Below are 18,458 nucleotides of genomic sequence, written 5' to 3' on the forward strand. Positions count from 1 at the left end.
GAGGAGGAGAAGAGAAGAGGAGCTAACAGTACTCTGATGGGAGGATGGGAGAGGAGGAGAAGAGAAGAGGAGCTAACAGTACTCTGATGGGAGGATGGGAGAGGAGGAGAAGAGAAGAGGAGCTAACAGTACTCTGATGGGAGGATGGGAGAGGAGGAGAAGAGAAGAGGAGCTAACAGTACTCTGATGGGAGGATGGGAGAGGAGGAGAGGAGGAGAAGAGAAGAGCAGCTAACAGTACTCTGATGGGAGGATGGGAGAGGAGGAGAGGAGGAGGAGAAGAGAAGAGGAGTACTCTGATGGGAGGATGGGAGAGGAGGAGAGGAGGAGAAGAGAAGAGGAGCTAACAGTACTCTGATGGGAGGATGGGAGAGGAGGAGAGGAGGAGAAGAGAAGAGGACCTAACAGTACTCTGATGGGAGGATGGGAGAGGAGGAGAGGAGGAGAAGAGAAGAGGAGCTAACAGTACTCTGATGGGAGGATGGGAGAGGAGGAGAGGAGGAGAAGAGAAGAGGAGCTAACAGTACTCTGATGGGAGGATGGGAGAGGAAGAAAGCGGGAGGTATTTTTGCAAAGCAAAAGGGCAGGTGCAGCAGAGCTTCAGACACAGCAGGTGGACAGTCAACAGTGTGTGTGTGTGTATGTGTGTGTGTGTGTGTGTGTGTGTGTGTGTGTGTGCGTGCGTGCGTGCGTGCGTGCGTGCGTGCGTGCGTGCGTGTGTGCGTGCGTGCGTGTGAATGTGTGTGTGTGTGTGCGAGGTAGACTGTGTAAACATTATGCTGACTTTATACTGTCTCATGCAGCTGTTGCTCCTCTTCCTGTGATGAAAGAGAGACAGAGAGGGAGAGAGAGAGACAGAAAGGGAGAGAGGGAGAGAGAGACAGAAAGGGAGAGAGGGAGAGAGAGAGACAGAAAGGGAGAGAGGGAGAGAGAGACAGAAAGACAGAGACAGAAAGAGAGAGCGAGAGAGAGTATAATTAGCAGTTTCACTGCAGCATTGGTTTCTGCACTTTGAGAAATAATAAAAGGTGTCTTTGTTCCCGGTGGCAGCGCAGCGGGACAGAATGATAATGACCGTCAGAAAGATCAACACAGATAAACTGTCCGACTCCCTCTGTAACGACTTCCTTCCTCCTTTCAATTAGAAGGCTGTGATGATCCTCTTCCTCTGTGTTACTATGGTGACTTCACATTACTACAGTAAGCCGTTAACACAAGCAGGCCCATACTAGTTGATGTGGGCCTTGGCTTCCTTCCTGGTTTGAACAGTAGGGGGTGCTACTGGGTCAAAGTAAACACTTTTAAGCTCCATTGGCTCCATTTGTTGTCAGTCAAGTGAGTTTTGGTCACCTGACCAAATTATTTGGCCCTCATTGGCTTGGCTGTCCTCATGACGACTCCACGGTGATGATGGCGTCCCCGCCCCTGGGGATGGCCGAGGAGGCGTGGCCACACTGGGCGACCTGCTGCGCTCGGAGGGAACAGTCCACACTGTCATGGAAGAAATCCGCCCCCTCCTCTCCATCCCCTCCTCCAACTTGATCTTCTTCCACCTTCTTCTCCACATCCTCTTCCTCGCTCTTCACTTGGCAGCGGCACACTTCGATGCCGGAGTCGCCTGTGAGCCGGCGGTGACGGAAATGATCCTCATCCTCCTCTTCCTCCTCCTCTTCCTCTCTCTTCTCTTTCTCCACGGGCTCGAAGAAGTCCACGTTGGTGGAGAAGAGGGCGTGTTTGGGGGGAGACTGGGTGGGCTTGGGGGGAGAGAGGATGGAAGGGCTCTGTCTCTCTGTGACCCCACCCTCACTCAGGCCGCCCTCTACCCCTCTCTGCTCAGCCAGCACAGCCAGGGGGTCCATAAGGATGAGTGGAGGGAGTGGCAGATGATGTGAAGGAGGAAGTGGAGAGGGAGAAGATAGTTTGGGAGGGGGAGTGGGAGGGAGAGAAGAAGACGTTGTGGGAGAAGGTGGAGGTAGAAGTTCAGGTGGAGGAGGGGGCAGAGGAGGAGCTGGATATCCTCCAGGAGACAAAGGGGACCTGGCAGACACAACTCCCTCCAGAGATGAACCCTCCCTGGGGAAGCCTCTCAAGACCTCCCTCCCTCCTCCTCCAACCTCGCTACCGGGCGTGGAGGCATGGCTGGTATTATCCGTCTCGTAGGTCACCTGGACAGAGAAGGAGGTGCTGGATGGGGAGGTGAGGAGGGAGCAGGACTCGCAGGAGCAGCTGGTGTAGTTGTCTGAACTCTGAGATGAGGTCAGGCCACCACCGGCACCGCTGGGGCCCGCCCTGGAGCTAACCAAGTAGGAGGGAGGGCCGAGGGGTTGTTGCTGGTGGTGATGGGGGTAGGCTGAACCGTAAGGGGTGGCTGTGTAAGCGGTGGCGCCCCCCATCGCCCCCTGCAGAGCAAAGACGGAGCTGTAGGATGGAGGGGGTGAGGGGGGCTGGGCTGCCACCTCCTCATAGGACGGCAGCTTGAAGGAGGCCAGGAAACCTACAGTATAACACATGACAGATAATCAATTTCATCTCCTAACCACTAGGGTTACATGACCAGCAATAGGGACTGAGACACCAAACTCCAAAATAGTCATTGTGCAGCGCATTCAAAAGTCTTGTTTTTTTAATGATACTTCCACACTATGAGGTTGAAATGACACTCTGAAATTGAGAAAATTATGATAATGACATTTTTGTGTAAGAGCTGTTTGAAAAGAAATCCTGGAATTTCAGCCTGTTCAGGCGAGATGGAGTTTTTGGCCCAGATCATGACTTCACAATCAGATCTGATTATTCTGACCAATGACTAGTCATCTTTTATTTGCGTATGTATCCTCCTACTTTGAAGGGGTACTCTAGAGGCTCTAGAGTCTAGACACTCCTATCCGCCAGTATGTAAATACTGTAAATTAACATTTGTATCAAGACGCCCACACAATCAGACTGAGCATTTGGCAAAAGAAGGCTCAGGAAAACAAATTATACAAAAATATATCCGGAGTTGTTTACATTTGAAAATAAAATTAAGAAGACTGCATCGGGGCTATAAGTTGTACTTCCTTGACCTTCCCTGGCACAATGCAGCCAATGGAAGAGTCCCAAAAGTCTGTCACCCTAGACAGACTCAAGCAAATGAGCAAACATTTCAAATACTATTTGAACCCAGGTCCTGCTAATAAGACGATAAGGTGACGCAGACAATGAAAGGACCGGGGAGAGAGGCGACCGTAGATATACGTACTGAGGTCCAACATGGACGCAGGGTAGTTGCAGGCTCCGTGGTAGGCGATCAGGTTGATCTCCCTCTGTCTCTGCTGCTGCTGGACACGCAGCTTGGCCCGCCGGTGGCGGTAGGCACAGCAACAGCTGAACAGAATCACGATGGTCCACAGCAGCCAGAACCCTGCAGGATACAGACACACTGACAATACTGAATTGAATTCAAACAACTTTATTAATCCCAATTATTGAACAGCCTCTGGTAGCTATACCGTTGCATAATCACATTGAAAAAGCTTTTATAAATGGATATTTATTAAACCGTAATAAGACAAACTGTCCACAGTTTGACCAGAGGACCAGCCTTAAGGGCTTGCTCATGTTAAACTCCCGATCTGGTCTGGTTACATACCACAATGCATCGGTATAGCTGTGTGACAGCAAATGCTGACAAGACTAGCCTCTTGGCTGGTATCGACCGGTTGTTACTCACACCACAGCTCGTAGTAGTAGGTGCAGCATCCTGTCTCCCCACAGCAGTGGCCGGTCTCACACAGGTAGCCTGGGTTGTTGTTGACACCAGGGCAGTACTTATGACTGAGCATGGGCTGGCTGCCTGAGCCAGCTTGGTCCTTCACCCCCTAGTGGACAAGACATGACATGACAACAACGTACATGGTAAACAACAACAACATGGTCGTTTAGCTTGAGCAGGGTGTTTCTCAAATTTCCAGTTGTGGGGTTGGAGACGAGTACCCCCCAGGGTTGCACTTTTTTGTTCCAGCCCAGCACCATCTCATCTGATTTAACTACTTAACTAGTCATCAAACCCTTGAATAGTTGAGTGGCTCAGATGTAGTAGCGTCAAACAAAAATGTATTCATTACCTTTACTTAACCAGGTATACACAGTGCATTCGGAAAGTATTCAGACCCATTCCGTTTTTCCACATTTTGATACGTTGCAGCCTTATTCTAAAATGGATTCAATAAAAAACATTTCCTCCATCAATCTACACACAATACCTCATAATGACAAAGTGTGAAAAGTGAAATGTTAGAAAACTTATTAAAAATAAAATAAAACAGAAATACCTTTTTTACATAAGTATTCAGACCCTTTGTTATGAGACTCGAAATTGAGCTCAGGTGCATCCTGTTTCCATTGATCATCCTTGAGATGTTTCGACAACTTGATTGGAGTCCACCTGTGGAAAGTTAAATTGATTGGACATGATTTGGAAAGGCACACACCTGTCTATATAAGATCCCACAGTTGACAGTGCATGTCAGAGCAAAAACCAAGCCATGAGGTCGAAGGAATTGTCTGTAGAGCTCAGAGACAGGAGGATTGTGTCGAGGCACAGATCTGGTGAAGGGTACCAAAAGATGTCTGCAGCATTGAAGGTCCCCAAAAACACAGTGGCTTCCATCATTCTTAAATGGAAGAAGTTTAGAACCACCACTCTTCCTAGAGCTGGCCGCCCGGCCAAACTGAGCAATCAGGGGAGAAGGGCCTTCGTCAGGGAGGTGACCAAGAACCCGATGGTCACTCTGACAGAGCTCCTCTGTGGAGATGGGAGAACCTTCCAGAAGGACAACCATCTCTGCAGCACTCCACCAATCAGGCCTTTATGGTAGAGTGGCCAGACAGAAGCCCCTCCTCAGTAAAAGGCACATGACCGCCCATTTGGAGTTTGGCAAAAGGCACCTAAAGGACTCTCAGACCATGAGAAACAAGATTCTCTGGTCTAATGAAACCAAGATTGAACACTTTGGCCTGAATGACAATCGTCACGTCTGGAGGAAACCTGGCACCATCCCTACGGTGAAGCATGGTGGTGGCAGCATCATGCTGTGGGGATGTGTCCTTGGGTGGCCCAGCCAGAGCCCAGACTTGAAACTGATCGAACATCTCTGGAGAGAGCTGAAAATAACTGTGCAGTGACGCTCCCCATCCAACCTGACAGAGCTTGAGAGTATCTGAAGAGAAAAATGGGAGAAACTCCCCAAATGCAGGTGTACCAAGCTTGTAGCATCATACCCAAGAAGACTTGAGGCTGTAATAACTGACAAAGGTGCTTCAACAAAGTACTGTGTAAAGGGTCTGAATACTTGTGTAATTTTTTTACATTTTTTATAAATTAGCAAACATTTCTAAAAACCAGTTTTTGTTTTGTCATTATGGGGTGTTGTGTGTAGATTGACGAGTGGGAATAACTATTTAATCTATTTTAGAATATGGCTGTAATGTAAGAAAATGTGGAAAAGGTCAAGGGGTCTGAATACTTTCCAAATGCACTGTATGTTTTATTGAGAAACAGTGGATAGCAGACATAAACAGAATACATCTCTAACCTTGTTGATGGTTCCCATGTCTGAACCCTTTGGAGACACAGTCGTCTGCAATGAGAAAATAAACGTTATCTAGGAAGTCTTAATCTGGTCTTTCCACACATTCATCATCGTTGACGTGTAATGCAAAACCGCTGAATCACTAGGCTACTGGTTTGACCACTTTGACCAAAACATCCACATGACCGTGGGCTAGCAGGAGTGAAGACTGTGGGCTAGCAGGAGTGAAGACTGTGGGCCAGCAGGGGTGAAGACTGTGGGCTAGCAGGAGTGAAGCACTTAAAGGGATACTTTAGGATTTTGGCATTGAGGCCTGTTATCTAATCCATACTGGATTTCATGCTGAAGATGCTTGTTATAGGTACATAAGTCCGAGGCTGTTTTACGTGTTATTTCAAGGTTAGTTAGCGTGTTAGTGATACCAGGAGAGGGTTTTACAGATAACACAACCACACCTTTTTCACAGGAGCTGGACAAACAGCAGATCCAATATGTAGAAACCCTGCAGCTATGAGAGCAGGTAGCAACACAGTGTGAGATGAACATTCCTTGTTTTTTCAGAATGGGTGTTAGCCCTCTAGTGTCTTCCCTCCATCCCTTTCTCTCTTCACCCCTCCCTCCCTCTCTCTCTCCATCCCCCTTTTCTTAATTTTGCTTGTTAACCCCCTAGTTCTCCCTCCCTCCCTCCCTTACTCATTCTCAGTTCATCTTCAGTGTTGTACTGTTATTAGTTCCCTCCCCTACCCCTTTCCATCTCTCTCTCTCTCTCTCTCTCTCTCTCTCTCTCTCTCTCTCTCTCTCTCTCTCTCTCTCTCTCTCTCTCTCTCTCTCTCTCTCTCTCTCTCTCTCTCTCTCTCTCTCTCTCTCTCTCTCTCTCTCTCTCTCTCTCTCTCTCTCTCTCTCTCTCTCTCTCTCTCTCTCTCTCTCTCTCTCTCTCTCTCTCTCTCTCTCTCTCTCTCTCTCTCTCTCTCTCTCTCTCTCTCTCTCGTTTTCCTCCCACCGCTAGTTCCTTTCTATGTGTTGTGCTGGTTGTTGTGAATGACTGCATATTGAAAGGTTAGACTCCTTACCGTAGCTGCTGGTCCTCCCGGCCCCTGCAGGGAGATGGTCATCTAGAAGAGAGAACAGAGGGAGGGGGGGGTTAATACAGCTGACATTTACACAGGCAGAGCCAGACTGACTGACAGACAGGCTGCACATCAGAGAAAGAAAGGAATGGGAGGAGAGAGAGAGAGGCCAACCCTTCAATCTGTATTTACAGTTTAGCTAATAGATCGAATAAATACAGTCTCCCCATAAAACCTTGTCCAGTTCACTTAACATTTGTAATGCCTATAAGCCAATATTTAGTAGTCTGTTTTTGGGTATACGGTCCCCCCAGTGCCAATATTTAGTAGTCTGTTTTTGGGGTATACGGTCCCCCCAGTGCCAATATTTAGTAGTCTGTTTTTGGGGTATACGGTCCCCCCAGTGCCAATATTTAGTAGTCTGTATTTTGGGTATATGGTCCTCCCAGTGGTACTATACACACACATTTGTTTACGTTTTGTATGTCAATTCTGTGAGCCATTTAGTTTGTGATTTTGCATGCAAATGTCACATCCATAACACTGGAATTGCCCGTACCTGACCCCAATTCACCTGTGGATGTTCACCTATCCAGAGAGCCTGACTGTGGATGTTTACCTATCCAGACAGCCTGACTGTGGATGTTCACCTATCCAGACACCCTGACTGTGGATGTTTACCTATCCAGACAGCCTGACTGTGGATGTTCACCTATCCAGACACCCTGACTGTGGATGTTTACCTATCCAGACAGCCTGACTGTGGATGTTCACCTATCCAGACAGCCTGACTGTGGATGTTTACCTATCCAGACAGCCTGACTGTGGATGTTTACCTATCCAGACAGCCTGACTGTGGATGTTTACCTATACAGACAGCCTGACTGTGGATGTTTACCTATACAGACAGCCTGACTGTGGATGTTTACCTATACAGACAGCCTGACTGTGGATGTTCACCTATACCGACAGCCTGACTGTGGATGTTCACCTATCCAGACAGCCTGACTGTGGATGTTCACCTATCCAGACAGCCTGACTGTGGATGTTCACCTATACCGACAGCCTGACTGTGGATGTTCACCTATACCGACAGCCTGACTGTGGATGTTTACCTATCCAGACAGCCTGACTGTGGATGTTCACCTATCCAGACAGCCTGACTGTGGATGTTTACCTATCCAGACAGCCTGACTGTGGATGTTTACCTATACAGACAGCCTGACTGTGGATGTTTACCTATACAGACAGCCTGACTGTGGATGTTCACCTATACCGACAGCCTGACTGTGGATGTTCACCTATCCAGACAGCCTGACTGTGGATGTTCACCTATCCAGACAGCCTGACTGTGGATGTTCACCTATACCGACAGCCTGACTGTGGATGTTCACCTATACCGACAGCCTGACTGTGGATGTTTACCTATCCAGACAGCCTGACTGTGGATGTTCACCTATACAGACAGCCTGACTGTGGATGCGCCTAAAAGATAAACTCTCCAGGGCCACCACAGTCAACCCCCGACACACTTTCAACCTGATACTCACAAACACACACAAACAAACAACCTCTCAGTGTTCCTGCAGTGACAGGAACAACAAGGTACCCTGAGTCCAAAACAACCGTGATGTCATTTTCAGGTTATCATTTATCAATTTCCCAGCCTGGCGCCTCCTTACAGACAGACAGTCAGACAGACAGGCCCTTACAGACAGACAGGCCCTTACAGACAGACAGGCCCTTACAGACAGGGCTATGTTCAGTAGTAGGGTACATGTTGCAAGGGAAAACGAAAATCTATGTTATTATTGAGCAAGTTTAGTTGGTACTAACTTCCCTGTTGGACCACAGTTAAAACATGTTATTCTTACTGAACACGACCCAGCATTCACATGAACTGTGGAACAGGACAGTTCCTGTAGAAAGGATTAGTCATGAATCAAGTCAAAAGCACATATTGGCTAAAGGATTTGCATAACCAAAAAAGAGGCATGTGATTGTGATCACTTGTAAGCGTGCTATCATCCCAGATACCCGAGTCCATCTGCATTGGAAATCAGTGAGAAAGCCCACTTCACGCTTACGATCCCCAGATTCAATACCTCCATTGTACTCGGCACGTCTACCTCAAACACACAACAGAACGCAACACAACGCCTGTGTGTGTACATTTCAGACAGACAGGAGGACGGTTGCATAACAGTAAAGGGAAAATGCCTGTCTGTTTAGTGTTGCAGTGGGCTGCGGGGGTCCAGCTACAGAGGACACAATGCTCGCATGGACGGAGACACTGGGCTTTTTTTTTACACCCGACTCAGTCTGACCGGACGGCATGTCACCAAACATGCAAATGAGCAGTCAGCCTTTTGTCAGCTGACGTTGGGTCTCTGTTGGCCAGGCTGCACTGGGCACTGCATCTCTCCCCCTAACACTTCATATCTCTCCCCAACACAGCATATCTCCCCCTAACACTGCATCTCTCCCCCAAACACTGCATCTCTCTCCCTAACACTGCATCTCTCTCCCTAACACTGCATCTCTCCCCCAAACACTGCATCTCTCCACCAAACACTGCATCTCTCCACCAAACACTGCATCTCTCCACCAAACACTGCATCTCTCCACCAAACACTGCATCTCTCTCGGTAACACTGCATCTCTCCCCCTAACACTGCATCTCTCTCCCCAACACTGCATCTCTCTCGGTAACACTGCATCTCTCCCCCTAACACTGCATCTCTCTCCCCAACACTGCATCTCTATCCCTAACACTGCATCTCTCTCCCTAATACTGCATCTCTCCCCCTAACACTGCATCTCTCTCCCCAACACTACATCTCTCTCCCCAACACTGCATCTCTCTCCCCAGCACTGCATCTCTCTCCCCATTACTGCATCTCTCTCCCCATTACTGCATCTCTCTCCCCAACACTGCATCTCTCTCCCAGCACTGCATCTCTCTCTCCCAGCACTGCATCTCTCTCCCCAACACGGTATCTCTCCCCCTAACACTGAATCTCTCCCCCAAACACTGCATCTCTCCCCTAACACTGCATCTCTCCCCCAAACACTGAATCTCTCCCCCAAACACTGCATCTCTCTCCCTAATACTGCATCTCTCTCCCCAACACTACATCTCTCTCCCCAACACTGCATCTCTCTCCCCAGCACTGCATCTCTCTCCCCAGCACTGCATCTCTCTCCCCAGCACTGCATCTCTCTCCCCAATACTGAATCTCTCTCCCCAGCACTGCATCTCTCTCCCCAACACTGCATCTCTCTCCCCAGCACTGCATCTCTCTCCCCAGCACTGCATCTCTCTCCCCAGCACTGCATCTCTCTCCCCAGCACTGCATCTCTCTCCCCAGCACTGCATCTCTCTCCCCATTACTGCATCTCTCTCCCAATTACTGCATCTCTCGCCCCAGCACTGCATCTCTCTCCCCAACACTGCATCTCTCTCCCCAGCACTGCATCTCTCCCCTAACACTGCATCTCTCTCCGTAACACTGCATCTCTCCCCCTAACACTGCATCTCTCTCCCCAACACTGCATCTCTCCCCCTAACACTACATCTCTCCCCAACACTGCATCTCTCTCCCCAGCACTGCATCTCTCTCCCCAGCACTGCATCTCTCTCCCCAGCACTGCATCTCTCTCCCCAGCACTGTTTGAACTCACACATAGATTTGGTACTAGGCCTATCACCCGAGCCTGCACTGTATTGGTGTCATCCTATAATCACCAATAAGCACATTGCATAATGGAGCCCCAATCGCATACTAGATCAGGGTTATTCGACCTTAACATGGTTAGGAGCCTGCTGGTGTTCTACCTGATAATTAATTGCACCCACCTGGTGTCCCAGGATTAGAGGGGAACAATGAAGAAAAGCAGTGGACTGTCTTGGAGGTCCAGAGTGTAGTTTGAGGGTACTAGTGCAGGCTAACAGAAACTAGTCAGTAGCTAATGACAATGACTGATTTCAAATCAGTTAGTTAGGGAAATCCTCCATTTTAACCTTCACACATAGTCAAAACTGTAGCTACTCTACATGTCTGACTAGTACTACTACACCCTACTACACACTATTATAAACCACTACACACTATTACACACTAATACACACTACTACACACTAATACACACTATTACACCCTACTACACACTACTACACATTATTACAAACTACTACACACTATTACACACTACTACACACTATTATAAACTAATACACACAATTACACCCTACTACACACTATTAAACTACTACACACTATTACACACTACTACACACTAATACACACTACTACACACTATTATAAACTACTACACACTATTACACACTACTACACACTAATACACACTATTAAACCCTACTACACACTACTACATATTATTACACACTACTACACACTACTACACACTACTACACACTATTATAAACTACTACACACTATTCCACACTACTACACATTATTACACATTACTACACACTACTACACACCAATACACCCTACTACACACTATTATAAACTACTACACACTATTACACACTACTACACACTAATACACACTATTATAAACTACTACACACTATTACACACTACTACACACTAATACACACTATTACACCTTACTACACACTACTACATATTATTACAAACTACTACACACTACTACACACTACTACACACTACTACTACACACTATTATAAACTACTACACGCTATTCCACACTACTACACATGATTACAAATTACTACATTACTACATACTACACGCTAATACACCCTACTACACACTACTACACACTATTACACACTACTACAAAATACTTACACACTACTACACACTACTTCACACTATTACAAACTACTACACACTATTACAAACGTAAACCCGACTACACACTACTACACACTATTACACCCTACTACACACTACTACACATTATTACAAACTACTACACACTACTACACCCTACTACACACTACTACACACTATTACACATTACTACACACTACTACACACAATTGCACAATACTACACACTATTACACACTACTACAAACTACTACACAATACTACACACTACTACAAACTACTACACACTACTACGCACTACTGCGCACTATTACGCACTACTACGCACTACTACACATTACTACACACTACTAAAAACCAGTACATACTACTACACATTACTACACACTACTACACATTACTACACACTACTATAAACTAGTACATACTACTACACACTATTACACCCTATCAGGGTTGACCCAGAGTCCTCCTAGTAGTCTCTCTCCATCCATCCAACTCCTGCTGCTCTCTAACAAAGTGAGGCACTGCAGCAGCAGTAGAGTACAGGGGGAGGACAAGCAGCTGGCGTCTGTGCCAGGTATTGATCAAACAGTAGCAGAGCAACACACACACACACAGAGACACACACAGCCGTAGCAGAGGAGTGTGAGACTAGTTTGGGATAAACATTACACAGGCAGCTCCGGACTGGAAACCCCACTCTGTCGACGGCAGGACCACTAACAGCAGTTGTCAGCCTGGTTAGAGGAGTGAAACTAGTAATGTACTGTTACTGGGCAGTGTGAGCGGAATACCAGAGATTTTAGAAAACATCTAGATAATCTTGTATCCCATTGTTTGGTCACACTATATTTGGATAGTTCCCTATATGTGTTCGACATATCTATCAACAAACTATCAACTTTAACTCTGTTGATGGGCAACAGCTTTCAGGTTATTTTTGGGTCAGGTTCAGGGTTAAAGTAAGATGTATCCCAACACATTGGAAATTGTGATTGGCTGAGAGAGGGGGGGAAAATAATTTGATGCGATTACCACTGAGAGCAAGATAGATGTTGTCAACAGTGTCAGCAGGACTGTCAACTGGTTACTGTAGAATTGAGTATAAGACCTACTGTATCTGACTGGGAGCATAAAACCTACTGTATCTGACTGGGAGTATTAGACCTACTGTATCTGACTGGGAGTATGAGACCTACTGTATCTGACTGGGAGTATAAAACCAACTGTATCTGACTGGGAGTATAAGACCTGTATCTGACTAGGAGTATAAGACCTACTGTATCTGACTGGGAGTATGAGACCTACTGTATCTGACTGGGAGTATGAGACCTACTGTATCTGACTGGGAGTATAAGACCAACTGTATCTGACTGGGAGTATAAGACCAACTGTATCTGACTGGGAGTATGAGACCTACTGTATCTGACTGGGAGTATGAGACCTACTGTATCTGACTGGGAGTATAAGACCAACTGTATCTGACTGGGAGTATAAGACCAACTGTATCTGACTGGGAGTATAAGACCTACTGTATCTGACTGGGAGTATAAGACCTACTGTATCTGACTGGGAGTATAAGACCTACTGTATCTGACTGGGAGTATAAGACCTACTGTATCTGACTGGGAGTATAAGACCTACTGTATCTGAGTGGGAGTATAAGACCTACTGTATCTGACTGGGAGTATAAGACCAACTGTATCTGACTGGGAGTATAAGACCTACTATATCTGACTGGGAGTATAAGACCTACTGTATCTGACTGGGAGCATAAGACCAACTGTATCTGACTGGGAGTATAAGACCAACTGTATCTGACTGGGAGTATAAGACCTACTGTATGTGACTGGGAGTGATCGGCAACGACAACTCAGTAAATGCCTTTCACTGGCATAGGAGGGGATTTCAGGCAGCCAAACAGTCTTATCTACAGGAAGAGAAAACGTGTAATATCACTGGCCTCCACTCTGTAAAGTTGAGAGTCTGTGGTTTAGCCCACCACATCATACATCATACATTACTGGATCTGAAGAGGTCATTCAATCATCCCCCGAGACCATGTTAAAAACCACAAGACACCTCTACTACGAGTTGTAGATGTCTCCCACTCTAACACCTAACCACAGTGCAAAGCCACAGACAGACAGCGAGACAAACAGCTTAACACACTTCCTCACTTCCTGCCTGTTCACCAGTGTGTGTGTGTGTGTGTGTGTGTGTGTGTGTGTGTGTGTGTGTGTGTGTGTGTGTGTGTGTGTGTGTGTGTGTGTGGCTGGCTGGCCTTGTGAGGAATGATGGTCCTGTAAAGAGAGTAAGAAAACAGGCCAGACTGAGGGGAGACCTGGTTAACCCAGGCACCTCTTACACAATAGGCTATACACTCAGAAACAACGGTGCTATCTAGAACCTGAAATGGTTCTTTGGCTGTCCCCATAGGAGAACCCTTTGAAGAACCCTTTTTGGTTCCAGGTAGCACGCTTTTGGGTTCCATGTACAGAAAACCCTTTCCACAGAGGGTTCTACCTGGAACCAAAAAGGGTTCTCCCATGGGGACAGCTGAAGAACCCTTTTGGAACCCTTTTTTCTACGAGCTAATGTGACCGCAGGAGCATCCTGGACAGATACAAAGGAGCTGATTGTTCTGGCAGAAGAGACCGTTAGCTAAGACCACTTCAACAGTGACAAGTGGAAGTTATGAAGAAACATTGTCCTCCTCAACAGATATATTATTATCATCAGAAGATAAATGATTAGGAACGTTCATAGCACAATGCCTGATGGACAGTCAACAGTGTCTGTGTGTGTGTGTGTGTGTGTGTGTGTGTGTGTGTGTGTGTGTGTGTGTGTGTGTGTGTGTGTGTGTGTGTGTGTGTGTGTGTGTGTGTGTGTGTGCGAGCGAGAAATTCAGCTATGATAGTAAACACCTACAATAGCAGAGTTTTCTTCTTAGTGAGTGTATTCAATCGGAGATAACTTTTTTAACATACACACTAACACATGACTACTACCCACTACAACTACAACTAAGCCTACAATCAATGTAAAGATCCTCTTAAGAACGGTAATTGCACATATTCTAGTAGCTGACTTGCAACACACTGCTCTGTATATACAGTGTGTTTAGCCATGCCGAGAAGACCTCTAGGCCTATACAGGGCCGGAGTAAGAAATCATAGGCCCCCCCCCGGGGCTTTGTTTTTTTATAGCCCCCTGCCCCGCCGCCGTCCGACCCATTGCCCTTCTATGGATTATATGTCTATGGTCACAGAGCAACAAGCTGGAGCTGATATTTGATGCGAATGTTGCCCAAACTGTGGCCTTCCCGGCTGTAGGCATACCGGTAACTGTCAAAATAAAGTAAACAAGGGATATGAATATATGTTCTGGTGTTGGTTTAGGTCCACTTGTAGAATCTATGCCAAGGTGCATTGAAGCTGTTCTGGCAGCTTGTGGTGGCCCAACACCCTATTAAGACACTCTATGTTGGTGTTTCCTTCATTTTGGCAGATACCTGTATGTGCTTTATTGGGATAAACTGTTGATTCTCTGGGGCTAAATTATGCTCTTGGTGTATTTTGAACATTGAGAGTCAGCTCCTGTGGTTGTATAAAAATTATAATTTAAAAAATGACATTTCTTTTTTGTTGCTGTTTTTTTTGCCTATTGGGCCCCCTATGATTTTGGGCCCAGACCATTATCCACACAATTGACCAGTCACATTTAATTATAATGCAGTTTACTTAAATGTATTTAATAATCAGTTACCCAATCAAGGCAGGGCCCCCCAGTTACCCACGTGGGCCCCCTACCTCCTGTCCTCCCCCATCTCCCCACCTCCTGTCCGCCTACACTCATTGAGAGTGGGCTCCTGAGTCTTCCTGTGGTTGGCGGTTTAAGAAATATACTACATATCTAATGTATATAGTGTATACAGTGCATTCGGAAAGTATTCAGACCCCTTGACTTTTTCCACATTTTGTTACGTTACAGCTTTATTCAACAATTCATGGTTTTTTTCCCCCATCATAAATCTACACACAATACTCCATAATGACAAAGCAAAATGTATTAAAAAATAAAAAAACAGATTTACATAAGTATTCAGACCCTTTACTTAGTACTTTGTTCAAGCACCTTTGAAGGCAAATACAGCCTCGAGTCTTCTTGGCTATGACTCTATAAGCTTGGCACACCTGTATTTGGGGAGTTTCTCCCATTCTTCAAGCCCCGGCTCTGGCTGGGCCTCTCAAGGATATTCAGAGACTTTTCCTGAAGCCACTCCTGCGTTGTTTTGGCTGTGTGCTTAAGGTCCTTGTCCTGTTGGAAAATGAACCTTCACCACAGTCTGAGGTCCTGAGCACTCTGGAGCATGTTTTCATCAAGGATCTCTCTGTACTTTGCTCCGTTCATCTTTGCCAATGATCCTGACTAGTCTCCCAGTCCCTGCCGCTGAAAAACACGCCCACAGCATGATGCCGCCACCACCATGCTTCACCATAGGGATGGTACCAGGTTTCCTCCAGATGTGACGCTTGGAATCCAGGCCAAAGAGTTCAATCTTGGTTTCATCAGACCAGAGAATCTTGTTTCTCATGGTCTGAGAGTCTTTAGGTGCCTTTTGGCAAACCCCAAGTGGGCTGTCATGTGCCTTTTACTGAGGAGTGGCTTCCATCTGGCCACTCTACCATAAAGGCCTGATTGGTGGAGTGCTGCAGAGATGGTTGTCCTTCTAAAAGGTTATCCCATCTCCACAGAGGAACACTGAAGCTCTGTCAGAGTGACCATCGGGTTCTTGTTCACCTCCCTGTCAAAGGCCCTTCTCTACCGATTGCTCAGGTTGGCCGGGTGGCCAGCTCTAGAAAGAGTCTTGGTGGTTCCAAACTTCTTCCATTTAAGAATGATGGAGGGCCACTGTGTTCTTGGGGACCTTCAATGCTGCAGACATTTTTTGGTACCCTTCCCCAGATCTGTGCCTCGACACAATCCTGTGTCTGAGCTCTACAGACAATTCCTTCGACCTCATGGCTTAGTTTTTTATCTGACACGCACTGTCAACTGTGGGACCTTATATAGACAGGTGTGTGCCTTTCCAAATCTTGTCCAATCAATTTAATTTACCACAGGTGGATTCCAATCAAGTTGTAGAAACATCAAAAGGATGATCAATGGAAACAGGATGCACCTGACCTCAATTTTGAGTATCATAGCAAAGGGTCTGAATACTTATATAAGTAAGGTATTTCTGGTTTTTTAATAAATGTGCAAAAACATATAAACGCCTGTTTTCGCTTTGCCATTATGGGGTATTTTGTGTAGATTGCTGAGGATTTTATTTTATTTGATACATTTTCGAATAAGGCTTTAAAGTAACAAAATGTGGAAAATGTCAAGGGGTCTGAATACTTCCCGAATGCACTGCATTTCCTTCATAGTTGTTGTTTTTTGTTGCCCCCTGTGGCCCAGGGGCTTCAGCCCTGCATTATCCCGGCCCGAGGCCTATAGCTCATTGAATCAGCACTATGGTATTTCACCATTGGCAGAGGGGTTATAAATTACCTTTATTATGAGGGTCGGGAGCTAAAAGCACTTTTAATTATGGGCTGTGTAACATTGAGGTCATTATTTGGTGCATTACAGCAAATTAATTTCCAGACAATGAGATGAGGAAATCAACTTTCAGATATCAGCAACACATCTTAAATGAAAACGTAAATGAAAGGATAATCATGCAGTTGTGTGTGTGCTGTACAACAAGTCTATCTATGCTCAAAAGGCCTGATTTAGGAAAAACTTGAACTTCAGACTGTCCATAAAACCTTAGTTTTGTGAAGCCTAAATATGTTTTGCAATATCAATTGAATTATTTCCAACAATAACAGATATCCACTGAAGCGACGGTATGACAACAAATCCGTGCAAATCTAGGAACATTTCTTAGAAAACATCACGGCGGCATTCACAGTATCCTAATACCCCTGCGGTATAATATTGCCCAGTTGTTGACAAAAATCACCATAACTCACAGCAATCACATCAAGCGAAGATGTTGATAATACCAAATGTGTAAGTCAACATACCGCCTCTGCTTTGAGTCCAAGGCAGAACGTCAACGTTTTCTCTGGATCCATGGCCAGAGGCAGCAGAGATGTAGAACGACAACAGAGAGAGAGAGTGGAAAACAGAGAGGACTGGGATCTATCTTATTGTGCTAAATCCCCATCTCTCTCCCACACTGAATCCCCAGCACAGCAGCCTGCAGCTCCGCCATTCCCCGAGCGTAGAGAACGCCCCTCCCCGAATCCGATACTATCAGGGATACCGCCGCGGCCAATCCAATAATGCTACAGGCTGCGCGATATCGACAAGGGAAGGGAAAGCGTCCCAATGGCAAACGACCCTCAGGTGTTTTCTCTTCCAGCTCGTGGGAAGATGGAGGAGTGAGGATTCAAGTTTTCTTTTTTTCCTCGTTGGTGGTACGGGGGCGCTCTTTAAATGATGTCATGTAATTCCAGCCCTCTCAAACTAGGAAAAGAGGAGAGGGCTGTGCAGATGATTGGACGTCGCCGGTCTATCTCCGGCTCCTGGCAACAGTCGCAGAGGCCGAGAAAGAGATTGCTGCTTAGTAAAGCTCCGTTTTAAACGACTTTGATTCCAAATTCAATGTCTAGCATTGTGTAGATTTGCAAGCAACGTAATTTTCAATTTATTTTTATAGAGGCCTAATTGTTTCAGCCACCGTGAGGTGTAGGGATGGGGTAAGGATGCTTGGCCAAGGTCACCCGATAAAGACATGCATGTTGAAATAGATAACGTACACATTTCATTCCAAGTGATACAAGAAAACAGCAGTGAATACACACGCTGTACATTGACTGAGACAACAATGTGTTGCTTATTACTTGCATGGTACATACCCCTACACGTGTAAAGTGTACAAAACCCATGTGTGTGTGTGAACTGCAGCTGTTTTATGTAGGACAGGTT

The 18,458-nt window shown here is 46.2% G+C and overlaps 1 protein-coding gene across 2 annotated transcripts; it reads right to left on the reverse strand.

Moving 5' to 3' along the window:
- Positions 1-378: 378 nt before the first annotated feature.
- Positions 379-17,980, reverse strand: LOC115115979 (WW domain binding protein 1-like). Of its 2 annotated transcripts, XM_065003257.1 has the most exons (7): positions 17,552-17,588; positions 6,643-6,684; positions 6,028-6,080; positions 5,576-5,620; positions 3,712-3,859; positions 3,241-3,402; positions 379-2,493 (listed from the first exon to the last, which is right to left on the reverse strand). In XM_065003257.1, exons 4-7 carry the CDS (start codon positions 5,591-5,593, stop codon positions 1,388-1,390), a joined length of 1,434 nt encoding a protein of 477 aa, XP_064859329.1. In that variant the 5' UTR covers positions 5,594-5,620; positions 6,028-6,080; positions 6,643-6,684; positions 17,552-17,588; the 3' UTR covers positions 379-1,387. The 2 variants fall into 2 exon arrangements, with proteins under 2 accessions (XP_064859329.1, XP_064859328.1); XM_065003256.1 differs by lacking the exon at positions 6,028-6,080 and having other exon boundaries at positions 17,552-17,980.
- Between the last annotated feature and the right edge of the window lie 478 nt (positions 17,981-18,458).

Source organism: Oncorhynchus nerka, linkage group LG18, assembly GCF_034236695.1.
Source record: "Oncorhynchus nerka isolate Pitt River linkage group LG18, Oner_Uvic_2.0, whole genome shotgun sequence".
Taxonomy (NCBI): domain Eukaryota; kingdom Metazoa; phylum Chordata; class Actinopteri; order Salmoniformes; family Salmonidae; genus Oncorhynchus; species Oncorhynchus nerka.

Coding starts and splice junctions, on each gene's coding strand:
- LOC115115979 (XM_065003256.1), bottom strand. CDS start 17,602: ATGGATCCAGAGAAAACGTTGACGTTCTGCCTTGGACTCAAAGCAGAG. Junction 3,403..3,711: donor CTACTACTACGAGCTGTGGT/GTGAGTAACAAC, acceptor TGTATCCTGCAG/GGTTCTGGCTGCTGTGGACC. Junction 2,494..3,240: donor TGCGTCCATGTTGGACCTCA/GTACGTATATCT, acceptor GTTATACTGTAG/GTTTCCTGGCCTCCTTCAAG.